This window comes from Mus caroli, chromosome 6 (genome assembly GCF_900094665.2).
Source record: "Mus caroli chromosome 6, CAROLI_EIJ_v1.1, whole genome shotgun sequence".
NCBI lineage: Eukaryota > Metazoa > Chordata > Mammalia > Rodentia > Muridae > Mus > Mus caroli.
In genome coordinates this window covers 31,318,289-31,343,687 of record NC_034575.1, presented here as the reverse complement: position 1 = coordinate 31,343,687, position 25,399 = coordinate 31,318,289, and the positions used below count along the sequence as shown (strand labels likewise).

General features: G+C 38.5%; 1 protein-coding gene across 1 annotated transcript in view; it reads left to right on the top strand.

The window, feature by feature from the left end:
• Ptn (pleiotrophin) overlaps nt 1-9,857 on the top strand; it is a 91,136-nt gene extending 81,279 nt beyond the window's left edge. Inside the window, exon 5 of the mRNA XM_021165378.2 lies at nt 9,023-9,857. Coding sequence (XP_021021037.1) covers nt 9,023-9,078 — 56 coding nt within the window. The 3' untranslated portion in view covers nt 9,079-9,857. The remainder of the gene's footprint in view (nt 1-9,022) is intronic.
• The last annotated feature ends 15,542 nt before the right edge of the window (nt 9,858-25,399 follow it).

The following is a 25,399-nucleotide window of genomic DNA, read 5'->3' as shown; positions in this document are numbered from 1 at the left end:
ATGTGTTGGAGTCTAGCATCCTTCTCTTGCAGTAGAGGAGGTGTTGTTGCCATTTCATGGAGACAGCAGTGCCTAGAGAGGTTTTGTGCAAGACAATGGATATATTTACAATAGAGTTAAGCCTCTTTCTGAAAACAATTATCAATTTTCTCTCATGGGACTAATTGAGCTGTATTAACAGTGAAAAAAAAAGGAAATCAAAGTTTCCCCTTACAAATGACTCTTTAGAAAGAATCACAGCAAAGAACTCGGGATTTTCTGAGTCTTGTTTCTCAAAGATCTCCTTAAATGACTTAGTCACTAAACAAAGAGTACACATGGAGGGTTCCATAGATCCAGCTGCATATATAGCAGAGGACTGCCTTATCTGGAATCAATGGAAGAGGTCCTTGGTCCTGTGAGGGCTCGTTGCCCCAGCATAGGGGAATGAGGTGGGAGTAGGTAGGTGAGCACCCTGATAGAAGCAGGGGAATCGTGATAGGATAGGGGGCTTGAAGAGGGGAAATCAGGAAGGGGAATAACATTTGAAATGTAAATAAATTAAATAACCAATAATAAAAAAAAGAAAATGACCTGGACAAGCAAAGGTTCTAGGAGGGATGATGGTCCTACAGTTTGCCTCATTGTTGTGAATGGTGCAGCCAGGAAACAGACCTGATCCTTTAGCCAGATGAGGCTGGGAACTGCGCTTGTTTGGGAGATCCAAGAAGCTGTGGGGTTTCTGTAGTTTGCAAATGACATTGATTATTGTTCTAAACTATTCTCATACTTTGAGTTATGCCATATGTGGCAATTTCTTCTCATTGCTTTTTAAATTAGATGCATCAGTAGTATCTTGAAGTTCATTTAGGGCTTGCTTAGTTGGCAAGGTGGTCATTGGCTTTTGAGTTTGTTTGACATTATATACTTGTCCAAAATGTTCCCAGGATGCTCCATGGTGGAAGTATAAAGTTAGATGTCTATCCTGCAGGTGGTTGAGGAGATGAATGGAAGTTGGTTTGCCAGCTCTGCTATGATCCACAATATGCTGCCAGGTTCTTTCTGAATTTCTCTACTCATGATAATGCCTATTCCCCCTCCCACCCATCCCACCCCATCCCCTTCCTCAGCTTCCAGCTCTTTCTAAAAGTTTTCCATCACCTTGTTCTGTCTGGGCCAGCTGCCAACTATCTCTTAGGTTTGATGATTCATCTTTTCAGATCAAAAGAATAGCCACTGTCTAAAAGCCAAGCTCTGTTTTGCACAGTGTGCAGCTTTTGGCAGCAGACTATTGAATGGGGAAATGGGTCAGTAAAGTGAAATTCCCAGCATCCTCCATGCTCTCTGCTCTAAATAGATTTCTTTAGTATGTTCTTTTGAAGATGAAAGAAGTTCCTCAACATCTTTTCCCACTTTATTTATTTATTTATTTATTTATTTATTTATTTATTTATTTTTGGAAGGGGATGCTGACATCCATCAGGAAGATGAATAGCTTCCCTGAGCATACAGACTTCCCTAGGCTCTGGGAATTTTAACACTATAGAGAGTGTGTATAACATAGAGTTTCCATGCAGAACGACTCATGACCTGTCCCCACTACCTCCACTCTGATTGGAGAGCAAGATGATGAGGACCACAGTCCTTCCACTTGGGCAGCAGAAGAGGCAGTATGGGGTATTGTAGGACTTGAGTTCTTCGTGATCAGAGAGAAGCCCCCTTTCTCAGTTCAGTTCTGGCTCAGATTGTCATTTTATTGCCATTCTTCTTATTGAAATCTTTGACAGCACCTATGGTTTCATTTCCTACTTATAGTATTATACCCAATGCAAGGGCTGCTTCTGTTCCTTCATGTCAAAGTGATATGTTTTGTCCTTCAAATGCTGACAGTAAATACCACATAGCCTTGCTGTTAAGATGAAATGATATGTTGTACATATACGTGAAATTCTCAAAACATAAGTGAACATATTATTTTAAAAGACAAAATGAAAATGCAGACCCTAGGTAATATGCTTGATAAATGTGCAGTATGTTTGAGATGATTTTCCTGCTTTCTGTTGATACAGGACTTTTGTTTGTTTGTTTGTTTGTTTGTTTAAAAGCCATATGACTGTGTGGGTCATAGTGGCCTAGAACTCACTGTGTAGCTCAGTTTGGCCCTGTGTTCACAATCCTCTTGCCTTACTCTCCTTAATGGTAGTATTGCATGGTAGAGTACCACCATGGCCAACTTTAAGATGGCTCAAAATCTCTTCTGTCAGAAGACTTGTGGTGACTGCAGAAGTAACTGTAGCCATGAGTTACTTACTCTTGCAGTTCATAGTTTAGTGAAGTGTGTATACATGATACCCCTGAAGAAGCATAAAGTCCTAAAGTATATCCTGCAACATCCAGTTGCACAGATGGGGAAGCCAAAGCTTTAGAGATGTTAGGTACTTAGGACAGGATCCCATCATCACAAGCAGAGCTGGGGACTTACACACACATGGTAGTTTGAGTCTGGATCTCTTGTATTCCAAGTGGTCTTTCTCTATGTATATTCCAACACAGATTTCATGATTCCTATACAAAAGTGGTAATGCATTCCAGATATAACCTAAATCTTTACCAGCCTTCACAAGAATCTTCCTGCCTGGAATTTTTCTGATGTTTGCTCCACACATTGTCCATGTGCTCTGCACTGGTCAAGCCAATCTTCCAGACCTCAGGAGGTAGGTGAATGGGGTTGTCCAGAATGAATGAATGAATGAAAGAATGGAGAAGATATATAGCTATACTGTCTTGGTCTGGCTCACGTAGGCTGTTCATGCCCTGATTTCCAGTCTCTGCTGAGACACCACTGCTCATAGCTCACCAGGAAGAATTGTCTCTTGAGTGTTTAGATCTTGTCCTTACTCAAGAAATTTTGGTCCTATATTTGCAAAGGGAGACCTAAGGACAAGGAACTGTAAAAATTTGTGGTGTTTACTCCACTCGATGTATGCTTTCATCTCCTTGGATAAATTTCACACTTGGGAGGTTCATTAGCCGTGCACACAGAGCACTATATAATAATTAGTATTAAGGATGACAGCAAAATAGTACAATGTTCATAGTAAAAACTTATTGTGCTGAGGATCCTGGGGTTTTCCTCTCCTGAAAGATTTTTATTTCTTCCTTATAATTTCTGAATCAAGAATTAATTCTTGTGTTCTTTGTAGCTTATTGGCATTTCCAGAATATCATAAAAGCAGTTTAATTCATTGGATATTTGATATATGACAAGCCTTTTGCTAATTCATCAACATGGCTTGTCTCTCTTAATCCTTACAGCAGCTCAAGGATGTTTTTACCATATTTTACAGTCTAGGAGTTACAATTTGTTTAAGTTTACTCTGTCAGTGAATGGCAAAGCTTGAAACAAACATTGAGATTTCCACACCAAGAACTCCCAGAAGAAGTTTTTAAAATATAAGATTTATAAAAATGAAATCAATAATCTGTTTTTCTTTTTGTTTGTTTGTTTGTTTGTTTGTTTTGTTTTGTGATAATTCAAAACAGCCAGACACATCTATTTGGAGCCATTTATGATTAAGTCCTATTAAACAATTCCTGGCTTAAAGTTTCTCCTTGCATAGTAATTGCATTAAAACCAAATGATGACTTTCAGTACTGTAGTTATCCAACGAGGGGTCTACAGTGAGGCGTAGTAGATCATGCCATCTTGCCATACCAGTGGCCTCCCAAGCAGAACCAGGTCATCTCTGCTCTGCTGTGAGATCTGTGCAGGCGCTGTTGCCTGTCCAGGATGTGAGGCACAGCTGTCCTGGTAACAAGTGCTGTCAGGAGGGACTCCTCCATACTCCCAGCTGGCCCACTCAGCTCTGCACTGATGCAAAGCTGGCGGGAGCCTGTGGGGAAATCAAAGCAGACTGGCTGGTGTTCAGCACACAGAGGCAGTGAAAGGAAAGAGAATAAACAAAGGCTTTTTCTAGCAGAGTAAGCATTATTCATGGAAAAGCTCACCAGAAATCCAAAGGCTGGGAGCAGGTGAAAGTGTTCCTGCGGGTCCTACTTAGACACACAGAACACATATTAAAGTGTCCATAATATTCACTCTGTAAGACTATCTAAACCTATTTTCATTCTGGAAAGAAAAATAGAAGCTCCTATTTTTCAGCCTTTCATCTAGACACACAAGAATAATTAATTCAGTGGCTGTGAAGGGTGCTGTCAAGAGAATGTGAAAGATTCAGGGAGAGTGATTAAGGTCTAGTCTTTGCTGTGCTACAGATGGTTATTAGAGTCTCGTCTGCTTGGAACAAGGAGTGCCAGCATGGAGATGGCTATACAAGACTAATGCCATGTGTTTGTGTGAATATTATTGAACACAAAAATCTGACATTTTCTAGTGTGAATATTGAGAGTTAAATACAAAGTAATAGATTTGACTGTGGTGTTTTTCATACACACGTGGCACTGTGATTTGCTTATTTCACTTGCTATCTCCATTGTCACCTTTCCTATCTCTTTCTTGTCACATCCCACCCTCAAATAGTCTCTCTTGCTTTCATGTCATAAGTCATATGCCTACATATATAGATCTGGATTCTACATGTGGCAGAAAACATTCAGTAGTTCCAATTCTCCCTTTCTGTATGCTTCTTTTTATTTTAATGTGCTTATGTGTACACATGCATATGTATATGTGTGCATGTAATAGATGGGGGTTGTAGTTAGGTGTATTTTTCATTAGCTTCTCTACCTTGCCTAGACAGGAACTCTCACTGAATCAGGATCACCAGTTAGGCTAGGCTGGTTTATCAGTGAGCCTCTATGCTTTGCCTGTGTTTCCAACATTACCTATGCTGGGGCTACAGACACACACTGCAGAGCCCAGCCATACAAAGCTCACCCAAGCTCATGTGTTTGTACTCTTGCAACAAGCACTTTGCCTATTGATCCATCTTTTCAGCACCAAACTCTGCTGTTCACAATAACAATTAGATATGTTTACAATAAATTTTTTTCTGAAATAAGCAAGAAGCATATATTTTCACTCTATAGGAGATCTTAAGGCTATACATACATTAACTGGCCTGACACTAATTCAGTGGTATATTAGTTTCCTAGTGGTACTATAATAAAACATTCCAAACTCAGTACCTTAAAAAACATGCATGCATTTACTTCATGTTTCTTGAGACTAGACTGAAAAAATCAAGGTCTTCATAGACTGGTGTCTTCTGACACCACTGCAATTGGCTTGTAGATGGATGCTATTCTCCTGTGTTCTCATTGTGCTTTTATTGTCTCTTCTATCAACGCTAGTCACCAGATTCAAGTTACATTTTAATTTAATTAATCTTTCAAAGCCCCTGTCTCCAGATATATTGATAACAAGAGATACAAAGATTGGGATTTAAGCATAGATTTAGTGTAACGCATTTAGCCTATAATACTTCATTTCATCAAGGTCTATAACTTTTTAAAAAATAATTTATATTTACTCTTCACTCATATATTATATCCTGACCATAGTTTCCCCTCGTTATCTGCTCCAAGTCCCCCTCCACCTTCTATCCCCATATACTCCTCCTCTTTTCCTATGCAGAAAAGGGAAGACCTCCCATGGATATCAACCGAGCATGGCATATCAAGTTGCAGTAAAACTAGCCACCTGACCTCATATTAAGGCTGGACAAGGCAACTCAGCAGGAGGAAAATGGTCCCAAAAGGAGGAAAAAGACTGAGAGACAGCATCCACTCCCAATGTTAGGTGTTCCACAAGAAGACCAAATTACACAAGTGTAACATATACAGAGGACCCAGGTCAGCCCCATGCAGGTTCCCTGGTTGTCAGTTCAGTCTCTGTGAGTCCCTATTGCCCCAGGTTAGTTGATTCTGTGGGTTTTCTTTCTTTCTTTTTATCTTTTCTTTTTTTTTTTTTTAAAGATTACACACACACACACACACACACACACACACACACACACACACAGACTATTGCTCTCTTCAGACACCGCAAGATGGCATCGGATCCCATTACAGATGGTTGTGAGCCATCATGTGATTTTTGGGAATTGCACAGTCAAAATTGTAAATTAGAATTTACAAGCAGTTAAGTTGCCAATACAGATGTGGAGCTTTAAAACACCTTATTGTTCTTTCTAGTGCATCATCTCCCAATAATCCATACTCAGACAAAAATTTAAATGCACCTTGATTTGAAGGCAAAAATAACAAGATATGATAACAGCAATCCAAATGAATTAAAAACGAAGAAATGTTTAAAAATGGGATACTTTATTTAATATTAGGGAATACTACTTGGTTATGTTTTAGAGTTTATACAAGTGGCAAAGAGAGTAGATTCACTGGATATTTTTAGATTTATTTGTTTTTATCTTATGTGAATGAGTGTTTGTCTACATGTCTTCTGTGAACCATGCATCTGTTTGATGTTCACGTGGTCAGAAGAGACATCAGATCCCTGGCAATGGAGTTATGGATGATTGTGTACTGCTGTCTGGGTGCTGGGAACTTAACCTATATCCACTGCAAGAGCAGCAAATACTTTAACCACTGAACCATCTTTCTAGTACTCAACAACTTTCGGTACCTTCCTAATAAAGACAATAGGAACAATAGGAAGAAATATAAATAGAACTTGCCAATAATCATGTTTCCATATTGTGAAATGATTGATAACCCCTGTTGACATGTAAATGCTTCTAGATTGTTTACATGCACTCATGTTTCAAAACAGAAAAGTTATTAATATTTCTAAGAATCATGAAATAGCTCAGAAGAAATTATCTTTTTTTCATACTGCATAGTATACATAAACATTTTTCTTCTTAGTAATTCATTTTCCTTGTGGATACTCTCTCTTCTATAGCATAGGAATCTGATGTGTATTTGCTGTAAATTAGCAAGAAAAACTGGCCATAGGCATGATCAATGGCATAATTATCAACATAAATATTACCATAAAATAATTAAAGTGTAAAAGATACACATAGAGCAACCCCCAAAACAATTAAAAAAAAAAAAACTTTTGTAATACCAGTTCTTTGAAAACACAGTTGTGTTCCTTCCTCTATTGCATATGTAGATCTCAAGCTACATCTGATCATCTGATCAATAGTTGAGATAGCATGTCTATTTATTTCTCATTGAAAAAAAAAACAATGAATGTTTGGAAGGCAGTTGTAGCGAGATGGGATCTTAGAGGTCATCATTACATTCAGTACCCCCAATAGTTTTCAGTGAGGAGGCAGGTTTTATTTTTGCCAATTGGCAGGAAACAGATGCAAGGGGACTGATTTCCCCCACACAGGGCTGATGCACATCGGACATTGACATGGACTAGTTCTGTAAGATAGCACTTGCCTTTTAGTGTGCTCTTAACAAAAGTCGCTATGTTTCTGCATGGAAAAAAAAAAAAAAAAGATGGCGCAGGATGTGTTGTGATATAGCTTGTATTAATCCCTCCCCCATTCTTCTCATTTTGCTTGTCTTTCCTATTGGTAGTTGGTATACTTTGCAGTAATTCTATTAGTTCAGAGACCATAATAATGATAGGGTTTATACTTACGATTCATAACAATAGGAGGTGTTTAAAAATCTTACCATTTTGTTGGAAGGTCTTAGGATTTTATAAACACTTCTCAGCTTATTGTAAATACAATGACATCTCTAATCCAAATGTGCAAACATAGTTTTTGGTATTTTTTTTCAGAACCATTATCACCTCATATCTCTATCTCAACTAAGAACACTATCCTCTATGAACTTAATCATCAGCTAAGGGATGGATGGAGATTTGCAATCCTAGCAAGCTAAACTATCAGGGTGTAGCTAATGTGTGTTTTTTTTTATTGTTTACACAAGCCCATATTACATTTAAAATGTATGGAGCAGAGATGTCCCTTAGGCATCACTGAAGAGATAGAACATCTAGCAGGTAGCCCTTTGTTTCACATCTTTCACAGTTGCTCATTTCCTGGCAAACATCTATGCCTTACAATTTCAGTTCAGGAAGGGAAAAGTTCCAGCCTGGCATATGAATTAACATTTGTCATGCCATGCCACTTGGTTCTGTTCAATGTTAACTAAGGTGCCATACTGTTACACATCAGTGTTTGGATCCTTCTGGTTCTTAATGCTCTGCCGAGTGGCCACTGTATGGCCATCATGAAGCAATGAGTGGGGACCCTTGTGCTCAAATCAACCCTTCTTTTTATGGTGGTCACCTTGCAAGACTACTGAAATGAAATGGGCTTTACCTACAGAGTTTATTCAGGCCTTTCTCTAAGAAAACAATGTTAGCCTTCCAAATGTGACCCACTAGGTTCTCATTATCAGGAAAAGAGAGACAGTAAGAAGACTGAATAGAAAAAAATGATGGGGTCATTTGGCACAAATCCTCATCGGTTAGTGGATCTACTATAGAGCAGGTTGATAACCTCCTTGTGTTTTACCCAACTCTAGATGACCCTCTAAACAAAACTCCATCAGACTACACACTAGTATGGACACATAACTAGAATTATGGTCCATAATTCTCCTATAAAGAGCTGCCTGAATCTATTAACAGTGGGTGAAACCCAGGCTGGAGACACTTCTAACTGATTGCTCAGAAGGAAGTAAACCAAGTGAATGCTGATGACTGTTTCAGTGGAGGGGCTGGGAGAAGAAATGGAACTAAGCAGGCATCCTGAAGACTTCCATCATGTAGAAGCCTGGTCTCCCAAGTGAGGCCAACCTACTGCATATGTTTCTAAGAGGACTCTCACATGATGTTTGACAGTTCAAATGGAGACAGCCAGTAAGATAGCAAGCACGTTCAGATATGTACATGGGTAGACTGTGATCTTGCTTATCCTTATAGATACTTCTCTAGTTCATCTGTGGGCACATGTTCACACACACTGACAACTTATCAAGAGCAAATACCTTGTCTGTTGACCTTGGTCAATTCTAAGAAAAATGGCTTTCCTATGATATTAATTAGTACCTTGACACTATTTTCTTCTCTCTCTCTTTTAAATTGCAGCGGAGTCCAAGAAGAAGAAAAAGGAAGGCAAGAAACAGGAGAAGATGCTGGATTAGAAGACACCACCGTCTGTGGACCAGGAAAAGAGCATCAGCAAACAGGATCAGTTAATTATTCCATTTATACCTACTGTAGGCTTTTTATTCAACAGTTATCTGTAGCTTAAGTACATGATAGGCAAAAACAAAGAGAAAAGAAATGTTTTTGTAGTAGTGTTTTTTGTTTTTGTTTTTGTTTTTTTTAATGTATACCATAGTACCCGTAGGGGCTTTAATAAAGGACTGTAATACTATTTAGGAAGTTGAGCTCTGTAGTACATGATATGAGGTAGGATTGAGGTAAGTTTTTTGGTGTTGTTGTTTTGTTTTGTTTCATTTTGGTTTTGTTTTGTTTTTTTTTGAAGTTATGTGATATTTCACATTTAAATCTTTTTTCTTTTTTACATTTTTTTCTCTTGTGCATCAATTTAAATGTTACAACCATGTAAACTACTTCTCTTGTTAGATAGATTTTCACCTAGACTTTTTTTCCCAATTCAGAAAAAAATACACACTAAATAAAGCAGCAATAAAATATAAATCATTCTATTGGAGAGAAATGCATTGTTTTCTGCCAGTGGATATTTTCTTGGAAAGTTTGCAGACTGAGAGGAGAGAGGCAGAGCAACGATGTAGTGAAATGTTGATCTTTGTTTTGTTTTGTTTTTTTTTTAAGATAAGATTGAAACATGAAATCCTTTCACTTTGGCAGAAAAACATTTGTTTTCTTGATGAAATTATTTTTACATCTGAGGAAAAAAATCTAGGAAAATAAATCAAAGTGATGCTGAATTAAATGTGCTTTGTGTACAGTGATTTCATATTGTAATTCTCCTTTGCCAACCCTGTTGGGAAAGTCCATCATGGAGGCTAGTTAAATTCTTTATGGGCATAAAGTGTTACTCAAAGGTTCTTCCTTCGTTTTCATTTTCCTTCATGCTTTAGGAACTCATGCAGGCTGAGCACCCCTAAATACCAAATCTGACATGTTCCAAAGCCCAGGCAGTTTTGTGCACAGACTTGATCTCACATGTGGAAGATTCCAGTCTCGATCCTAGGAATACTCAGAGTCAAAATGCAGGCATATAGAATCATGTTGCACAAACTTGCCTAGAATTGTATGTACATGGTGTATAAGAATCAAATCAAGTCAATGTTTAGTGTCAGATCCCATCCATGAGACATCTCATTGTGTGCAGACAAATCAAAGTAAAATCAAATCAAATCCTGGTGCACTTCATTTCAAGCATTTTAGATAAAGATGCTAGACTTGAATCGGTATTGAGTATTTCATTATGGAGTTCAACACATTTCAATTAGTCTGGTTTTTAACGCCAGAGAAAAGAGATCATCTCTTTGATGCGTTTGGGCTGGAAGGATACAAAACAAATCAAGATCACAGGAACAAAGTACAAACTTGAGGGCTCCCTCTTCTTCAGACCTTAAAGTTCAGTCTTGAGTGAACAACCCATAGGCCTGTGTTTCAAAGAACCTAAGTCTTTGGCAAGTTCCTGAGTGTGGTGCAAAGTTGTGACAGAGTCACCATTGATCCTAAGGTAATAAGATTCAATGAGCAAACTGCTATATACCAAGAGTGTTACACTGTTACAGTCTCAGTTTCAGAGATGGTAGCATTGCACACCCACACTGTGCACACACCCACACTGTGCTCACGCATGCATGCGCGCGCACACACACACACACACACACACACACACCATGGCTGTGATGCTGCAGTCTAAGGTATCCACAGCTAAACTGTGATGGCCATCTTGTCCAAGACTCTACCTGAGCTAGAAATGCTGAATGGTGCATTTCAGCTCCAAGTCAAAGCTAGCTGCCAGTGGGGAATTTAAAAACGATAAACTTGTAGGCATCTTAGGTATTGGTGCTTAATAAAATCAGCGCACCTTTTAAAGTGCAACTGACAGAAACATGAATAGTAAATGCAGTCCTTTTATGTGCTGGCCTTAATAGGAAAAGGTACTCATGGGGATGAATGGGAGAGAGGGTAGAAAAGCAGTGTCTCATGTGGGGTTTTGACAGCAGAACGGTAGGATGATGAAAGAGTCTGCAACAAATTTGGTTAGAGTCCAGACTAGTGCTGTCACTCATCATCTTGTAAGCCAAAGCAACAGACCATGAATCAATAATGAATTAAGGTGAACTAGAACAGGATCTCCCAAGGGAAAAGCATCCCTGTAAATAACTGCGGAGTGCTCCTTTAGCTCTAGGACAAGGCGGGATTCCAAGGAGACAGGGTTCTCTGCCATGGTAATCCAGGACTCTCAGGATACTATATACCAGCTCCCAGAACACTGCCAAAAAGAAAAACAAAGTGGGGATACAATGGTAATTACCCTCACACAGAATATGACATTCAACGTTCCTTAAACTTTGAGAACTTTGCCTATCTTGTGAAGTTGCACACAAGTGCTGAACTGGTATTAGAAGCCATTCCCCAAATCAGTGGTGCTCACAGATAGGAAGGAAACAGATGGCCACTTACTGCACACGGTGCCAAGAAAATGCCTTCTCCAAGTGTCTCCATTTTTTTTTAATCAATGATATTTCCAAATCCATTGTTATTGAAAGATGGAAAGAGAAATGTAAGGAAGCCATCTTCATGTCCTCAAACACTTAAACAAGTAACTTGCATCCTATAATTAGGAAGACACAAAGCACCTTTGCCAGAACCCTGGTAAAAATGCAACTTCCCATGGACCAGAACGGTTCCCTAATCAGTAGGTTGTACTGATCCTCCAACTCTCTGGGTGATCCTGAACATTTAATCCAGCTCTATACAGTCCCAGAATGATCTCAGTGAATTTATCTCTGAGGTTTTCCCATGGGAAGATTACTAAATAGGTGGGTCATGGGCTTCAGCTGCACCAAGAATTAAGTTCTTGGCACTTTTCAGGTTCTCTCAGTCCCTCTCGTCTCTCCCTCCCTCTCTCTCCCTCTCCCCCCTCTCTCTGATAGTGTGTGTTTGTGTGTGCGATTTTTCTCACCACCCTCCATCACCTCCTCCCTTTGTCTTCAGGCATAGAGATGCAGATTATCTTTGGTTACAACATGCCCCCTTGTAAAATGCCCTCTTGAGACACTGCTCCTTTGAGTATACCAGCTCTTGAGTGATAAACCTATAGCTGAAACAAAGAGACTACACTTAGACTCAAACACTGAATCTTCTTTTGGGATTTACCTCAAAGTCCCCACAATAATCTTTTTTGGCACCTACATCTCTAACCATCACTGAATCTGCCTAGTCATGACAAGTATGAAATCCACTTATACCAGATATTGCTCCACCTTTTAATGAGAAAACTATTAGAACCTTCCTTAAACACACACACCACACACACACACACACACACACACACAAGTAATAGGAGAGATGGGGATCTCTAATGTTGACATTAAAACACAATGAGCTTGTTATATATCAAACTACCCTTTTAATGTGAGTAATATAGAATATCTAATTTAGTATTTACTTAAGTGGGAAGGTATTGAGGCCCAGGAAAACTAACAGTGAAAAATGAACACAAACGAACATAAGAATATATGAACAATTCTTCATATACTGTTATTTTCACCCATAAGAACTATATTACTAGAAGGTAAGTGTACAGGATTCTTATCTTCAGGGGCTCAAAATTATTGGACAGGTCCTTTAAAACTATGAGCAACACAAACTGAATATAATGCCTAAGGACATAGCACTGGGTATCATTCTAGAAGTCAGGTAGCACTTCATAGGACTCAATTAAAGGGGACAAAGAGATGTATTCTATCTATCTATCTATCTATCTATCTATCTATCTATCTATCTATCTATCTATCTATCTGTCTGTCTGTCTGTCTGTCTGTCTGTCTGTCTGTCTGTCTATCCCGTCCCGTAGGATTCAGTTATTCGTGGGTGTGAGGGGGACCACAAACCTGGAAGGAAATGGGAGGAAGGGAAGGAGAGGCAGGAGACCAAGAAGGTGGTACCTATCAAGGTCTCGTTTATTAGGCTGAGGTGCCTTGTTTAAAGCATACATCTCGGGGAATAGGGGAGGGGTCGAGGGGGAATTTTACAAAGAACAAAGAAGTGGGCATCTGCTGACATGAGGGCTGAAGTCAGGAGCCAGGCAGCGGGCACTCTGCATCTTATCTCTGGAACATAGATCCTCCTTGACTGCCTTGGGTATCAGGCCGGGCTCAGGCATAACTCATGTCCTTGGATGGCATGGGAGTTCAGGAAGAGATAGGGAAGAGAGGACTATAATTCAGCTTTTACAGTCACAGGTTCCAGGAAGGGAATAGGGAGGAGGGAGTGATAACCAGCTCCTAGCACAAGGCCATTTGGCCTGTTAGGGAGATTGTGAAGGGCTCGCTTTCTCACGGGATGGTCTCTGACATCTATCTATCTATCTATCTATCTATCTATCTATCTATCTATCTATCTATCTATCTATCATCTATCTATCATCTATCATGGTGCTCAAGTAAGTTCTACCTAATGATAATGAATCAGTATTCTTCAAAAGCAGTCTTTGGAAAAAGTACTCTCATTTTCTATATGAGGAGGACATATCAGTGAAACATTGAGAGTTCATATATAATAAACAATAAAGATCTAGTAAAGAATTATCTGTAGGATGCTTGTCTAGCTGGGCTGCTTTATCTGGCCTTGGTGGAAGAGAAGGTCTAGCTTCACAGAGACTTGATATGCTTGGAGATGGGGGATTCCAAAGGGGGTCCCACCTACTCAGTGGAGAAGGAGAGAGGAGATGGTGGAAGGGATTGTGGTGAAGGGGTGATGGGAGGGGTCAATGAGCAGGATGTAAAGTGAATAAGTAAAATAATGATAATAATATTAATAATAATAAGAAGAATCAAAAATAGAATTATCTAATTTGTCTTACTGCCTAGTCATGACAAGTATGAAATCTGCTTATACCAGATGAGGTGCCTCTTTTTAAAGAGAAAACTATTTGAAAACCCTTTAGATCCCTTAACTCTTGGGCACATGTGACAGATAAGTTCTAATAACCATTGTCAGGCTACAGTCTTTTCTCACATACTGCATTAGATTTGCACATTTATTTTCCATGATGTACTATATGCCAGTAGTATGTTTTCTTTCCAAACTGTGAACTCATATCAACTTGGTTTTATAAATGTTTTAGAGAACCATAGTAATGTAGTGGTTGTGGGCATTGGTGACCTTATGAATGATACTGTGACACAGTCCCAGTGTTGACATTTCCTATGCCCTGTGAAATAAAGTGCTATATTTAACAAGTAAAAAGAAACTTTCCTTGTAATCGTCTCTTTTTAGAGTTAGCAGGCCAGATAACTCAGTGAACAGCTTGCCTGCCCTTTGGCCTGAGAAATGGATGTTCTTCTCCTGCTGAGCTGGAGATGATTACTTCAGCCAAAGCTTCAATTGCAGTCTACATTTCAAGTCTTTTAGTTAAAGAGAGGACAGCCTACAATTGAATTTCTTACTAGTTTATATTACGTGTTTACCAATCACTTAATAAAGAAACTTAACCTAAAATAGAAAGTTGAATCCACACTTTCAAGTAAGTATATCCCAAACAAGACATCTAACCATATACAAAATGAGATTGTTTTCTTTTTAGAAGTGTAATTCCAAAGTCTTTTTGAACAAATAAGGGTCTTTAATTACAATACAGATTAATTTCTGAAAATCTCCTTGGGTGTATTTCTTCTTCTAAGCATGAATCATACATTTCTTACCATAAGTAGGCTATTTTAACTCAATTTCATTATGTAATCCATGCATTCATCTATTCTGCAGGTGTATTAAATACTAAGCACTCTTGCAGATGTTGGAAGTTCAGCAAGAAACAAAATGACAAGCATGTAGATGTTCAGGAAATCGATACTCCTAAGGGGGTGGGGGAAGACACACTGAGCAATTGCTGCACAACGTAACATTGATATATTAAAGAATGGCCATTGTATAATGTCATGATTGTCCCCATTGATGAGACTTTTGTCCCATGGGATGCTAACTTGAGGGACTGAATGCCATCATTGCTCAGAGAAACAGATGAAGACTCTGAGTGAAGTACTGGCTGTGTAGCTGCTCTCAATACTTCATATTTTCCCATACATCATTCCCCTCAGGATAGCCATCAGCATAACTAGTCTTTATACATGGTCTCATGGGGCACTCCAAAATTCAAAACCAAAAGCCACCAAGCCTTCAAAGGAGTGGATCTGGCCACTTTTAAAATTGAAATCTAATGGTTGAATGAGAGAAAGTCTCAAAAGGGATGCCAATATTTTAATGACATAACTAGACAAGGAAGTTAATAAAGAGTCATCTTCTACTGGGGACATGTTTGGGGAGGAAGTGGAAACACACACACACACACACACACACACACATATGATCTATGATGACTCCTAGAGATGAGAAGAGGTGATAAAATCTCACCACAACCTCGGGAAAGAATTGAACAAATACAGAGTAAGGGCAGTCATTACAAAAACTCTTAGATGACAGTTTCTAGAAGATTCCAGAAGCATTGAGGAACAAGTAGATAAAGCAATGTAAACCAGAGGAGAAAGCTTCAGAGATGGGCAGAACTAGTAATAATGAGCCTTGTACCAATGAGGACCAAGGGCTGGAAGGATCATTAGGTTTCTCTTGTGAGGGACACTACTTCCTCAAGCAAGGGGGACAGAAGATGAACATGGACAAGGGACATTGTGGTTAGAATTTGTTCAAGGGTTTCAGAGCTTGATTATATAACTGGTGTCTCATGCTCTATATTTTCCCTCAATGTTCATATAAGATAGGTGGCAAGACCCTCAGTTGACCTATTCTAGTTTAATAAGCTCCATAACACAACTCTCAATTTGATTCATTAATCAATGTGGTATGGCAGTTAGTCAAAAGAGATCTTTAGGGTACAGTCATAGGAAGGCTCTGGAGGAAAAATCATTAGCATTAAACATATCATTCTCCCATATTCTTATGAATTTCAGTCTCACTATTCCAGGCAACCTAGTCAATAATTTTACCTCCTGACTCTCCAATATATATTATTAGTCTAATAGTAATGTTGATCTCATTATTTTTTAAGACCTTAGTGCAATAATAAATTCCCATACTGCAGTGGTTCCCTGAAGGTTTGTAAACATCAGTTTCTGCAGAAAGTAGCATTCATTAGTCACAGGCAATGAAAACTATTGTTTTAAAGTGATGTGTGTGTGTGTGTGTGTGTGTGTGTGTGTGTGTGTGTGTGTGTGTGTGTGTAAAAATTTTTCTCATAAGTACATTTATCAGCTCAGGGAATTGAGTTATAAAAGCCCCGAGAAAGATTGAGGAATGAGAGAGTTGAAAGAAACAGGACTCTGGGCATCTTAACAGCTCTTCACACAATAAAGTTCCAATCAATTTAAGTCTCAGCGTGAAATGTTCCCTTTGGGAAAGGGACTTTTGATGGCCTCGCCAGGGTCAGATGGTTCTCTTATTGCCAAAGCTCAGTGTCTTCTGATTGACAGCCTACCAGAATCACAGGGAAATGAAGTGGAAGAATTCTTCAAAGAAGGGCTCACTTCTCAGACATAAAGGGGATGTGATAACGAAGTAAAATAATACCCATTTTAATTAATTAATTGAAATATCAAAATTACAATCAAAATTGAAATAAATAAATTCTAGAAATCTTTGCCCAAGTTCCAACTATATACAAATTGAATGCAAAGAAAGGGGGTTGGTGAGCAAGGAAGAGTCATTTCTAGTTTCAGTAGACTCCAAAGTCAATGACAGTATTTACACACAGAAAATTTTAGTCTTTCACCTATAAATGGCTAATGCCATCAGCTTGACCAGTGGAGTAGTTAAGGTGGGGAAATAATTTGGCAAATCATGAAAATTTTCCAACTGAGAAAAAAATGGTCATTTGAACCTGCCTTATATTTATGTCTGTTTGCCCAATTATTCTCTCTCTTGATTTTCCCACTTTTCTATTATTACTGAAATACTGTTTTCTCATGATCCCAAGAGATCTAACGTCACAATAGCTTACTACCACATGCATCAGGTTCCTGCTGTCACATATAGTAACTACTTCCTAAACAGGGAAATGGAGGTTCTGAGATAACTGGTTATCATATTTTAGGTTCTCTGCCTTCGCATCCTCACATTCCCCTGAACGTATCAAGTGTCATCAGAGGCTTCGTAAACCTTTCTCCACTTAGCTATTCAATATGACCTGGTAAAATAATAACGTTGGCAACAAATTTATGCTGTCTCACTCATGTACACATTAAACCCACGACCAGGAGCCAGACCTAGGCTTTGATCCAGACATTAAGTATTAATTTACCTCAAAATTTCCCCTATTCTCTACTAATTAGTTTGTAGTCATCTCATAATTATAACCTCTTTAAGACAAGGTCTGTTTTCCTCTTTCTGACCGCCTTCATCAGTACACCATCAGCACCATAAGTCCAGTCTTGATCTGAATACCTTATGATAATTGCACAGAAATAATCCATTCTCCAGGCCGGGATTCCCCATTCTTCTCAGCTTCAGAACTGTGCTTTCCTTGACCTCCACGGTTCATATTCATGTCTTCTCCATGCAGTTACTGGTTCTTCCTACTGTGCTTGGCTTACCCTCTGCAGCTGTTTCCTCTTCAAATATCTTCCTTCCTTTAGGCATCTCTCATGCACGTATAATCCTTGTTTCTAGTTGCAATCTTCTAAAATCAGCATCCTTTATTTTCAAGTGGGCCTTAAGAAATGGGAGTTCAGTTTTAAAGAATCAAAATGGACACAAGAGAGAGTGAAGGAACAGGGGTGGTGGGAAGGATACAAAGTGTAAAAATCTTATTCACTCACAGTACTAGCAACTTCTTTAGGTACCAAGGTCATGAGTATCCTAGAGAAGAATACTAGATGGAGCAATTAGAGGCTATTGGAATAGATGAAAGAATGGAGGATGCTAAAAACAAAATCTAACACAGAAAAATAGTCTTAGCATTTTTGTGTTCCATAAACCTTCTATCTCGGGAAACCTGTGTCTTTAACAGAATACTGTCTATTAAACTCAAAATTTATTTGATTATAAATGGCTCCAATTATATTTAAATTCTATGGTTATTATATTGAGAAAGCATGATTTTTGTTTCAAAATACTCAGTCTCATTATTAACCAATTCAATAAGACTTTCTAGTGAGGAGTAGCAATGCATGGTAATGGCCCTGGTGCACATCTGCAGCCACTGTAATGTGGTAGGAGACTGTATGTTCAGCCACAGGCAAGTCCACAAATATTGTGCATGCTACTGTGGTTTTATCACCCACTCTTTCTTACAATTGGAGAAAACACAAAAATATGAAAATTGAAAGTGGGCTTTCCCCTAGCTAGGTCATAGATTCCTATATCAACGAAGAAACAAGAGCCTTGGATTTTTTTGTTACATTAAGTATCAATTTCTAGTGTTTTCTTAGGTTAGTGAGATAATTTTAGCAGAAGGACAAAATAAGCTACGTCCAGAGCTACAAACGTGACTTGGTGTTATAGTGAGATATCTCTTTGTATGAATTTAACAATATAAAAGCATGTTAGGAAAAACTTTAAACTTTAAAAATTTCTTGAAATATTTGCAATAATAGTTTATGCTTTCATCCATGTATTCTTCTCCATGAATACATAGATAGAACAATGCTGAAGTATAGTCTTTGACTGGAACTGAGTGGAATATTCTAGTGAATATTGCCAAGCCATTATTATACAAATAGTTTCACACTCTAGATATGCATTTACTTTCTATGCTCCTCTTTTGTATAAGGGCTCACAGTGTTAGATTTATTAATAAGCTGCAGACCATTCCCTCAAAATTAGGATACATTTCACAGCAAAACAAACAAACAATAAAACACACTGCATTTTATTGGACAACTTACTTACTCCACCCAACATCTGCAATACTGCCTGGAGCTGGTTAGTTCAGCTGAAGGTGGCAAAGCCTTTTTAAAGAGCAAATCTAAAATATGAGACCTTGGAGAATACAGTTGTATAGTGTCAGCACTATATTCTATAATGTGTGGAACTAGAATTATCAATAAAAAGTACAGGATTCCCAGGTAAATTTCAATTCCAAGTAATGAGTTAACATTTTAGTATAAGTGTGTCCCAATTGAAGTATGGGGCATTCTGATACAAACACATTATTTGTAGAGAAGCTGAAAGTTAAGTTGTCTGCATCTTGCATTCTGTGTGCCAGTCTTAGGGTACGTTATATGGATGGAACTCTTTTTATGATGGTGTGCTTCGATGGTGGTTGAAAGAATTCAATGATAAGGTTTTCTGCTAGAGAGGACATAAAAGTTAACACCTGATAGGTGAGGTTATGCTTTTGTTGTTGTTGTTGTTGATGATGATGATAATGTGACACATGATTTAACACCTTGTAAACAATCTGGGATGGAAGGTCCCTGTTGGAAGAGTATGAGAAGACCAGAGAAAGCAAAGATTTGTAGAACAGTGAAATAAAAAGGCTGGAGAGTTCAAATCAGAGGGTGAAGGAAAAGAATCAATGTTAAGGGGGCAGAGAATATGGAGACTAAAAACTCCTCAGACAACTTTGCTGTACTATGAGCCCAGGAGCACTCTAGTGGCTAAAGCCATCAGGCCACCAGGAACACACTGCTTGAAGGAATACCAGCCTCACAAAGGAATTCAGTGTGTATTGATATTTCAAAGTCAACACCCAGGAACTTCAATTACCTTTATAACCATAAGGTTTGAGGAATGGCCAAATAGACTAGAATGCCAGAGAATTTAGGAGATGGTAATGGAGCCCTTAGATTGGATATCCTTGCTAGGTATAAAAACTGAACTATAGACAAGGCAGCCAGTAACTATGACACTAAATATTTATAATTAGGAAAAGCAGAAACAGAAGAGCCTGGTGTTTGTTCCCTAAAATAGTTATAATTCACTGCTCAGGTTTTAATTCTGAACTATATTTTTGTATTTATAATTAAATAACTGAAAACGGGTTGAGGTCACTAAAAGGAAGTCTTTATCACAAGATGGCAATGAAATATGACAGTGGTTCCTGTAGCCCTTCCCCAAGTGATCTCTGGACATTTCATGGTTATTTTTCATAGAGAAGGGGAAGCATATAATGCTTGGAGAAAATACCTAACCAAATGTCTGTCTGATCATTACGACCTGGAGATCTAAACCACTGTATGGTCATCTGTTTAAGTGGAGGGCTACAGGCACATGTAAGAAATGTGCCCTAGATAACATTCAGGTCACAGATGGCCAATTCCATCTGCAGACCCTGTCATCCCCAAATAGTCTCAGTTCCAGAATGTTTACTTGGAATGGATATGCTTAGCAATTTGATTATCTGCCAGGCTGGGCTGTTGGTGGAAAGTAAAAGGAACCCCTGAAGCTGATGTTCCAGTGAAATCTACATATTTAATTAAAAAGAGAAGCACTCCTTGGAGTTGACTTGATGATGGAGATCATCAACACCACTGTAAAGCTAAAGAAGATTGCAAGAGGATCCAGATGAAGAAGCTGTGCCAGTCCTAGCACCATTAATGCAGGGCTAATGATGCCTATGGTATATTGTAGACAGCTATTGACTTGGCCAATGTATTTTTTTATTCAATAAGAAAAATACCCTACAGTTTATATCTATGGGTTATTTTTGTATTTTAGCTCATTAGTCACATTACATATATACATCATATATGTACACATATATACACATATACACACATAAATATAATCACATACTATGTATATACCAATACTATACATTTACATACAATATATACTATATATAATGCAGAATTACATATAGCACATATCATATATGATACATATATTTTTATATATAATTAATACATCATATTAAAATATAAACATTTAAAGATATATTAATAAACACATTTTAAGAAGAGAATGCTTCCTAAGATCATAAAATAACTGCCCCTGGAAGGACCATTTAAAAAGAAAAATGGCTCTTAGATTAAAACAACTGAGTGGATAAGACTCTTTTCACCAAGTTCAAATGTGAATGAGCCAGTAGAGACTACAAGTTGGGAGACAAAAAGATGGTGTGATGGTTAGTCTTCATCATCCTTTTACAAGAATTAAAGACACTTATGTCAAGGACTATCTCTTCAGGCTTCTAGAACAATTTAACTGTAGAGGAAAGACTCACCCTGAATAAGGGCAATACCACCCAATGGGCTGAAAACAAAAGAAAAGATCAGAAAAGACTGGGAAACAAAATTAAAGATCTGAGAACCGAGAACCATCTGCTCCCCAATCGTAGAGCTAATGTGACGAGCTGCCTTAGTCTTCCACTCTGGTGAGACTCTACCCCTTATTAAACTGTAAACCAGAACTATCCCTTTCTTCCAAAAATTCCAGGCATTTGGTTGCAGTCACAGAGAGCTAACATCAGAGCTAGGAGCTAAGACATGAGAAAGGGTGGCTGGAACAGGGGAAGAAGACTACAGCCACCCACATGGCAGTTCAAGTGTGAGTATATTCAGAAAAGCATATTCACACCATCTTGCTTAACCTGACTGGCCTCAAGGCTACTAGTGTCAGGGTTAGGTTTCTGTATAGGAAGAAAATCAGGGGTATGCATCAAATGAGACCAAAATACAGTTACTTTCTTCTCCACAAATCAATTCATGGGTATTGTGATTTTTATATTTCAGCACTATAGCATGCTTACTTAATGTGAGTCCACTTTGTCATAGTTGACTGAAACTATTATGCTGATAGTTCATTTTTTGTGCCAACCAGGGGTCTGTGAGCCGTGTCATGCTGCCTGGTTAGATAGTTTTTAGTGTGCAGGCTGATCTTCCCAAGTGATACTTTTCTATTTTGCAACAGTTTTCAAAAATTCCTACAGTTGATCTTGAGTCATTAAAAACTCTCAGAGTAGGAAATGTTCTGAATTGAATTATTTAAAGTATGATCCACTTTATAGTAACACTGCTCATTTTCATAGTAATCTGTAGTTCTTCACCCTGATACCCATTGGGATGAATAGAATTAAACCTGAGCTAGGAAGTTCAGCAAAATTAAATCACTGGGAAAGCACATTTGCAGCCAGTGGACTGCACAAGGAAGTCTAATAATCTCCCGAATGTAGCAACTTCTATTTTATGAGCTTGGTGAGAAAAGAATGACATCAAGGTGATAAGTAAGGAAGGGAGACATACCTTCAAGCCTGGAATGGCAGGTCTCTCAGTACTGCTGGGAGTGACAGAGTCCACAGATACATGTACATGAAGCAAGTGTCATTTTGAAATACCTGACTGTGTTCTTGCTGACTACAAGGCCATACTTGAGAAGATAAATGTAAGAGGACAGAGATAGGGAACATGTAAAAGGAAAGATTTATTTTTTCTTTCATCTTATCATAGAGTAGAAACATTTTATATGATCCTCTGATACATATTAGCTGCAGTTACTATTACTAAGGGAGGAAATATCTGAGCAATGTAGACACAATGACACTCTCTCAATATTTTGACGAGTTGGATAGAACTCACATAAAGTGAATTTATCCTCTGGATTTTCTAGGCAAACTCCTGACATGTGTTCCTATGCAAGAAATAAAATTGAGCTGTACTTACTTTCTGTTTGAAGAGCATTCTGATATATTGCCAAGTGCTGTGCCCCCTCTACCCCACCCACTTTTAGCTGTCTCAAAGAACAAATGGTAACCTATGTTGCTCGGGCAGCTGCAATAAATTACCATAGTCTTGCTGGCTTAAACAACAGATCTTCATTCCTGGCAGTTTGGGAAGTTGAGTAGTCTGCCATCAAGGTTCCAGGGAGTCCTGCTATGCTGTTATTCTTTCCTGCAACTGTTCTTTAATTCCTATTGCTGACTGGTTGCACTCCATGACCCTGTTATTATGAGACTTAACCCCTTAACCTCACACAGCTGGGCACTGTGCCACTAGCAATCCTAGCTCAGTTCACTCAACACTCCATTTGGTAACTGAGTCATTTAAGTCAACCATGTGTTCACCAAACGGAGATCTTCCTAACCTATACAAATGAAGTAGGACTTCGTCAGGCAGTCCACCTCTTAGAGGTCTAGGAAGGAAATAATCAATACTCCAAGTTTCTGCCAGGAGAACATTCGCACCACACCACTGATTTTGTTTTGACTCTCACAAGGATGTTCATGCTTTACTCATGTTCGATACTTCAGTGTTACCGAGTGACCCTCAGCACCCACTGAAATCAAGCCATCCATGTTAATGGAAGCAATTCCAGATGCATAACCTGTCTATAGAGAAAATGGATAGGAGTTCAGGCTTCTCTTCTGACTACATCCATGCATCCTTAAAGGTCTATGTAATGACCTAGTCCAAACATGTATAGTAACTATGAAGTCCAATTCTTAGAGTCAAGTCTTAAAGACCCATTTAATCGAATAACTATAATTTACTTATTTAATTTAGTTTACATGCTATGTGACAGGCACTCTTCTAAGTCTTGGGGAAAAACAGTAAAGAAAGGAGACAAAGTGTCCTTGAAGAACTTATGTTTCAAGAGACACATGAAATTTATACTGTAGTCCGGGTGTGGTGGCGCACACCTTTAATTCCAGAAATTGGGAGGCAGAGGCAGGTGGAGTCACAGTGATGCCAGATTCACAAAAGAGGGCAGGATGCCTGGTCACAAAGCAAGGTGAACAAAAGTTTGACTGAAGTGGCTGGATAGATGGATACAAAAGGAGACCTCTTGTATTTTCAGCTCCAGGAGATCCAAAGCCATCTTGTGGCTCGTGCAAACACTTATACATAGAAGATATTCACACATCAAAATAAATCTGTTTTAAAAAGAAGTTAAACATGTCACAGCCTTTTATATGGAAATTAATTTCTTATTAGCAATAGTAAAGTGGAAATCATTGGCTAAAGAACACTAGGCATGTCTAACTCAACATCAGAGGAAAGGACTCTTTTCTCTGTTACTTTATCCCTACCATACAACAAAGGTTAAGCACATACGAGGTGGGTGTCTTTATCTGTGAGTATTTAAGTGAGGTGATGACTGGATAACAACTCTGTTAAGCTGTTATTTTTTCATGAATTGCAGAACCAATCTTCTCTAGGTATCTACCACATGTACTTCAACCATCTCACCAAAGTCTGTTGGTTACTTCAAATTCCTGCATTCTGACAGCCTGTTTTCACCTCTAAATCAGTATGTTGAATTCGAACAAAGACTCATTACTACAAAAAGATAATAAAATGCATTTAAGCAATGAAAGGAAGAACCTGCCCGCGCTCAGTCTGAAGTGCCTCGCATATTTGTGATTTTGTAATTGCTTGCACAACAAATGCCTCCAGAAGAGTCAAATAATGCATAGAAATTCTATATCCTTTAGAGAATTGTGTATCCCTGCCTTATACCTTACATTAGGTTGGCTGGCTTTCATGTGCTAGTTGTAGCACTGTGTGTGTGCCGCACTCTGGTTCATCAGAACAGTTCAGTGACTGAGGGTGGTGGTCCTCAGTCCACTCCTGTTCATCCCCCTTCTAATGGCAACATCTCTTTTCCATCCACACGCTATTTGCTTCTCAAACATAATGAAATTGGGTAGGAAGAGAAATAGAAAGAAAAAATAGCGACAGACAGGTAGATCAATGGAATAGAATTGAAGATCCAGAAATGAATCCACATACCTATGGTCACTTGATCTTTGACAAGGGATCTAAAACCATCTAGTGGAAAAAAGACAGCATTTTCAACAAATGGTGCTGGCACAACTGGCGGTTATCATGTAGAAAAATGTGAATTATTCCATTCTTATCTCATTGTATAAAGCTCAAGTCTAAGTGGATCAAAGACCTCTACATAAAACTAGAGACACTTAAATTTATAGAGGAGAAAGTGGGGAAAAGCCTCAAAGATATGGGCACAGGGGGGGAAATTCCTGAATAGAACAGCAATGGCTTGTGCTATAAGATTGAGAATTGACAAGTGGGGCCTCATAAAACTGCAAAGCTTCTGTAAGGCAAAAGACACTGTCAATAAGACAAAAAGACCAGCAACAGACTGGGAAAGGATCTTTACCAATCCTAAATCAGATAGGGGACTAATATCCAATATATACAAAGAGCTCAAGAAGCTGGATTCCAGAAAATCAAATAACCCCATTAAAAAATGGGGCACAGAGCTAAACAAAGAATTCTCAACTGAAGAATATCCAATGGCTGAGAAGCACCTGAAAAAATGTTCAAAATCCATAATCATCAGGGAAATGCAAATCAAAACAACCCTGAGATTCCA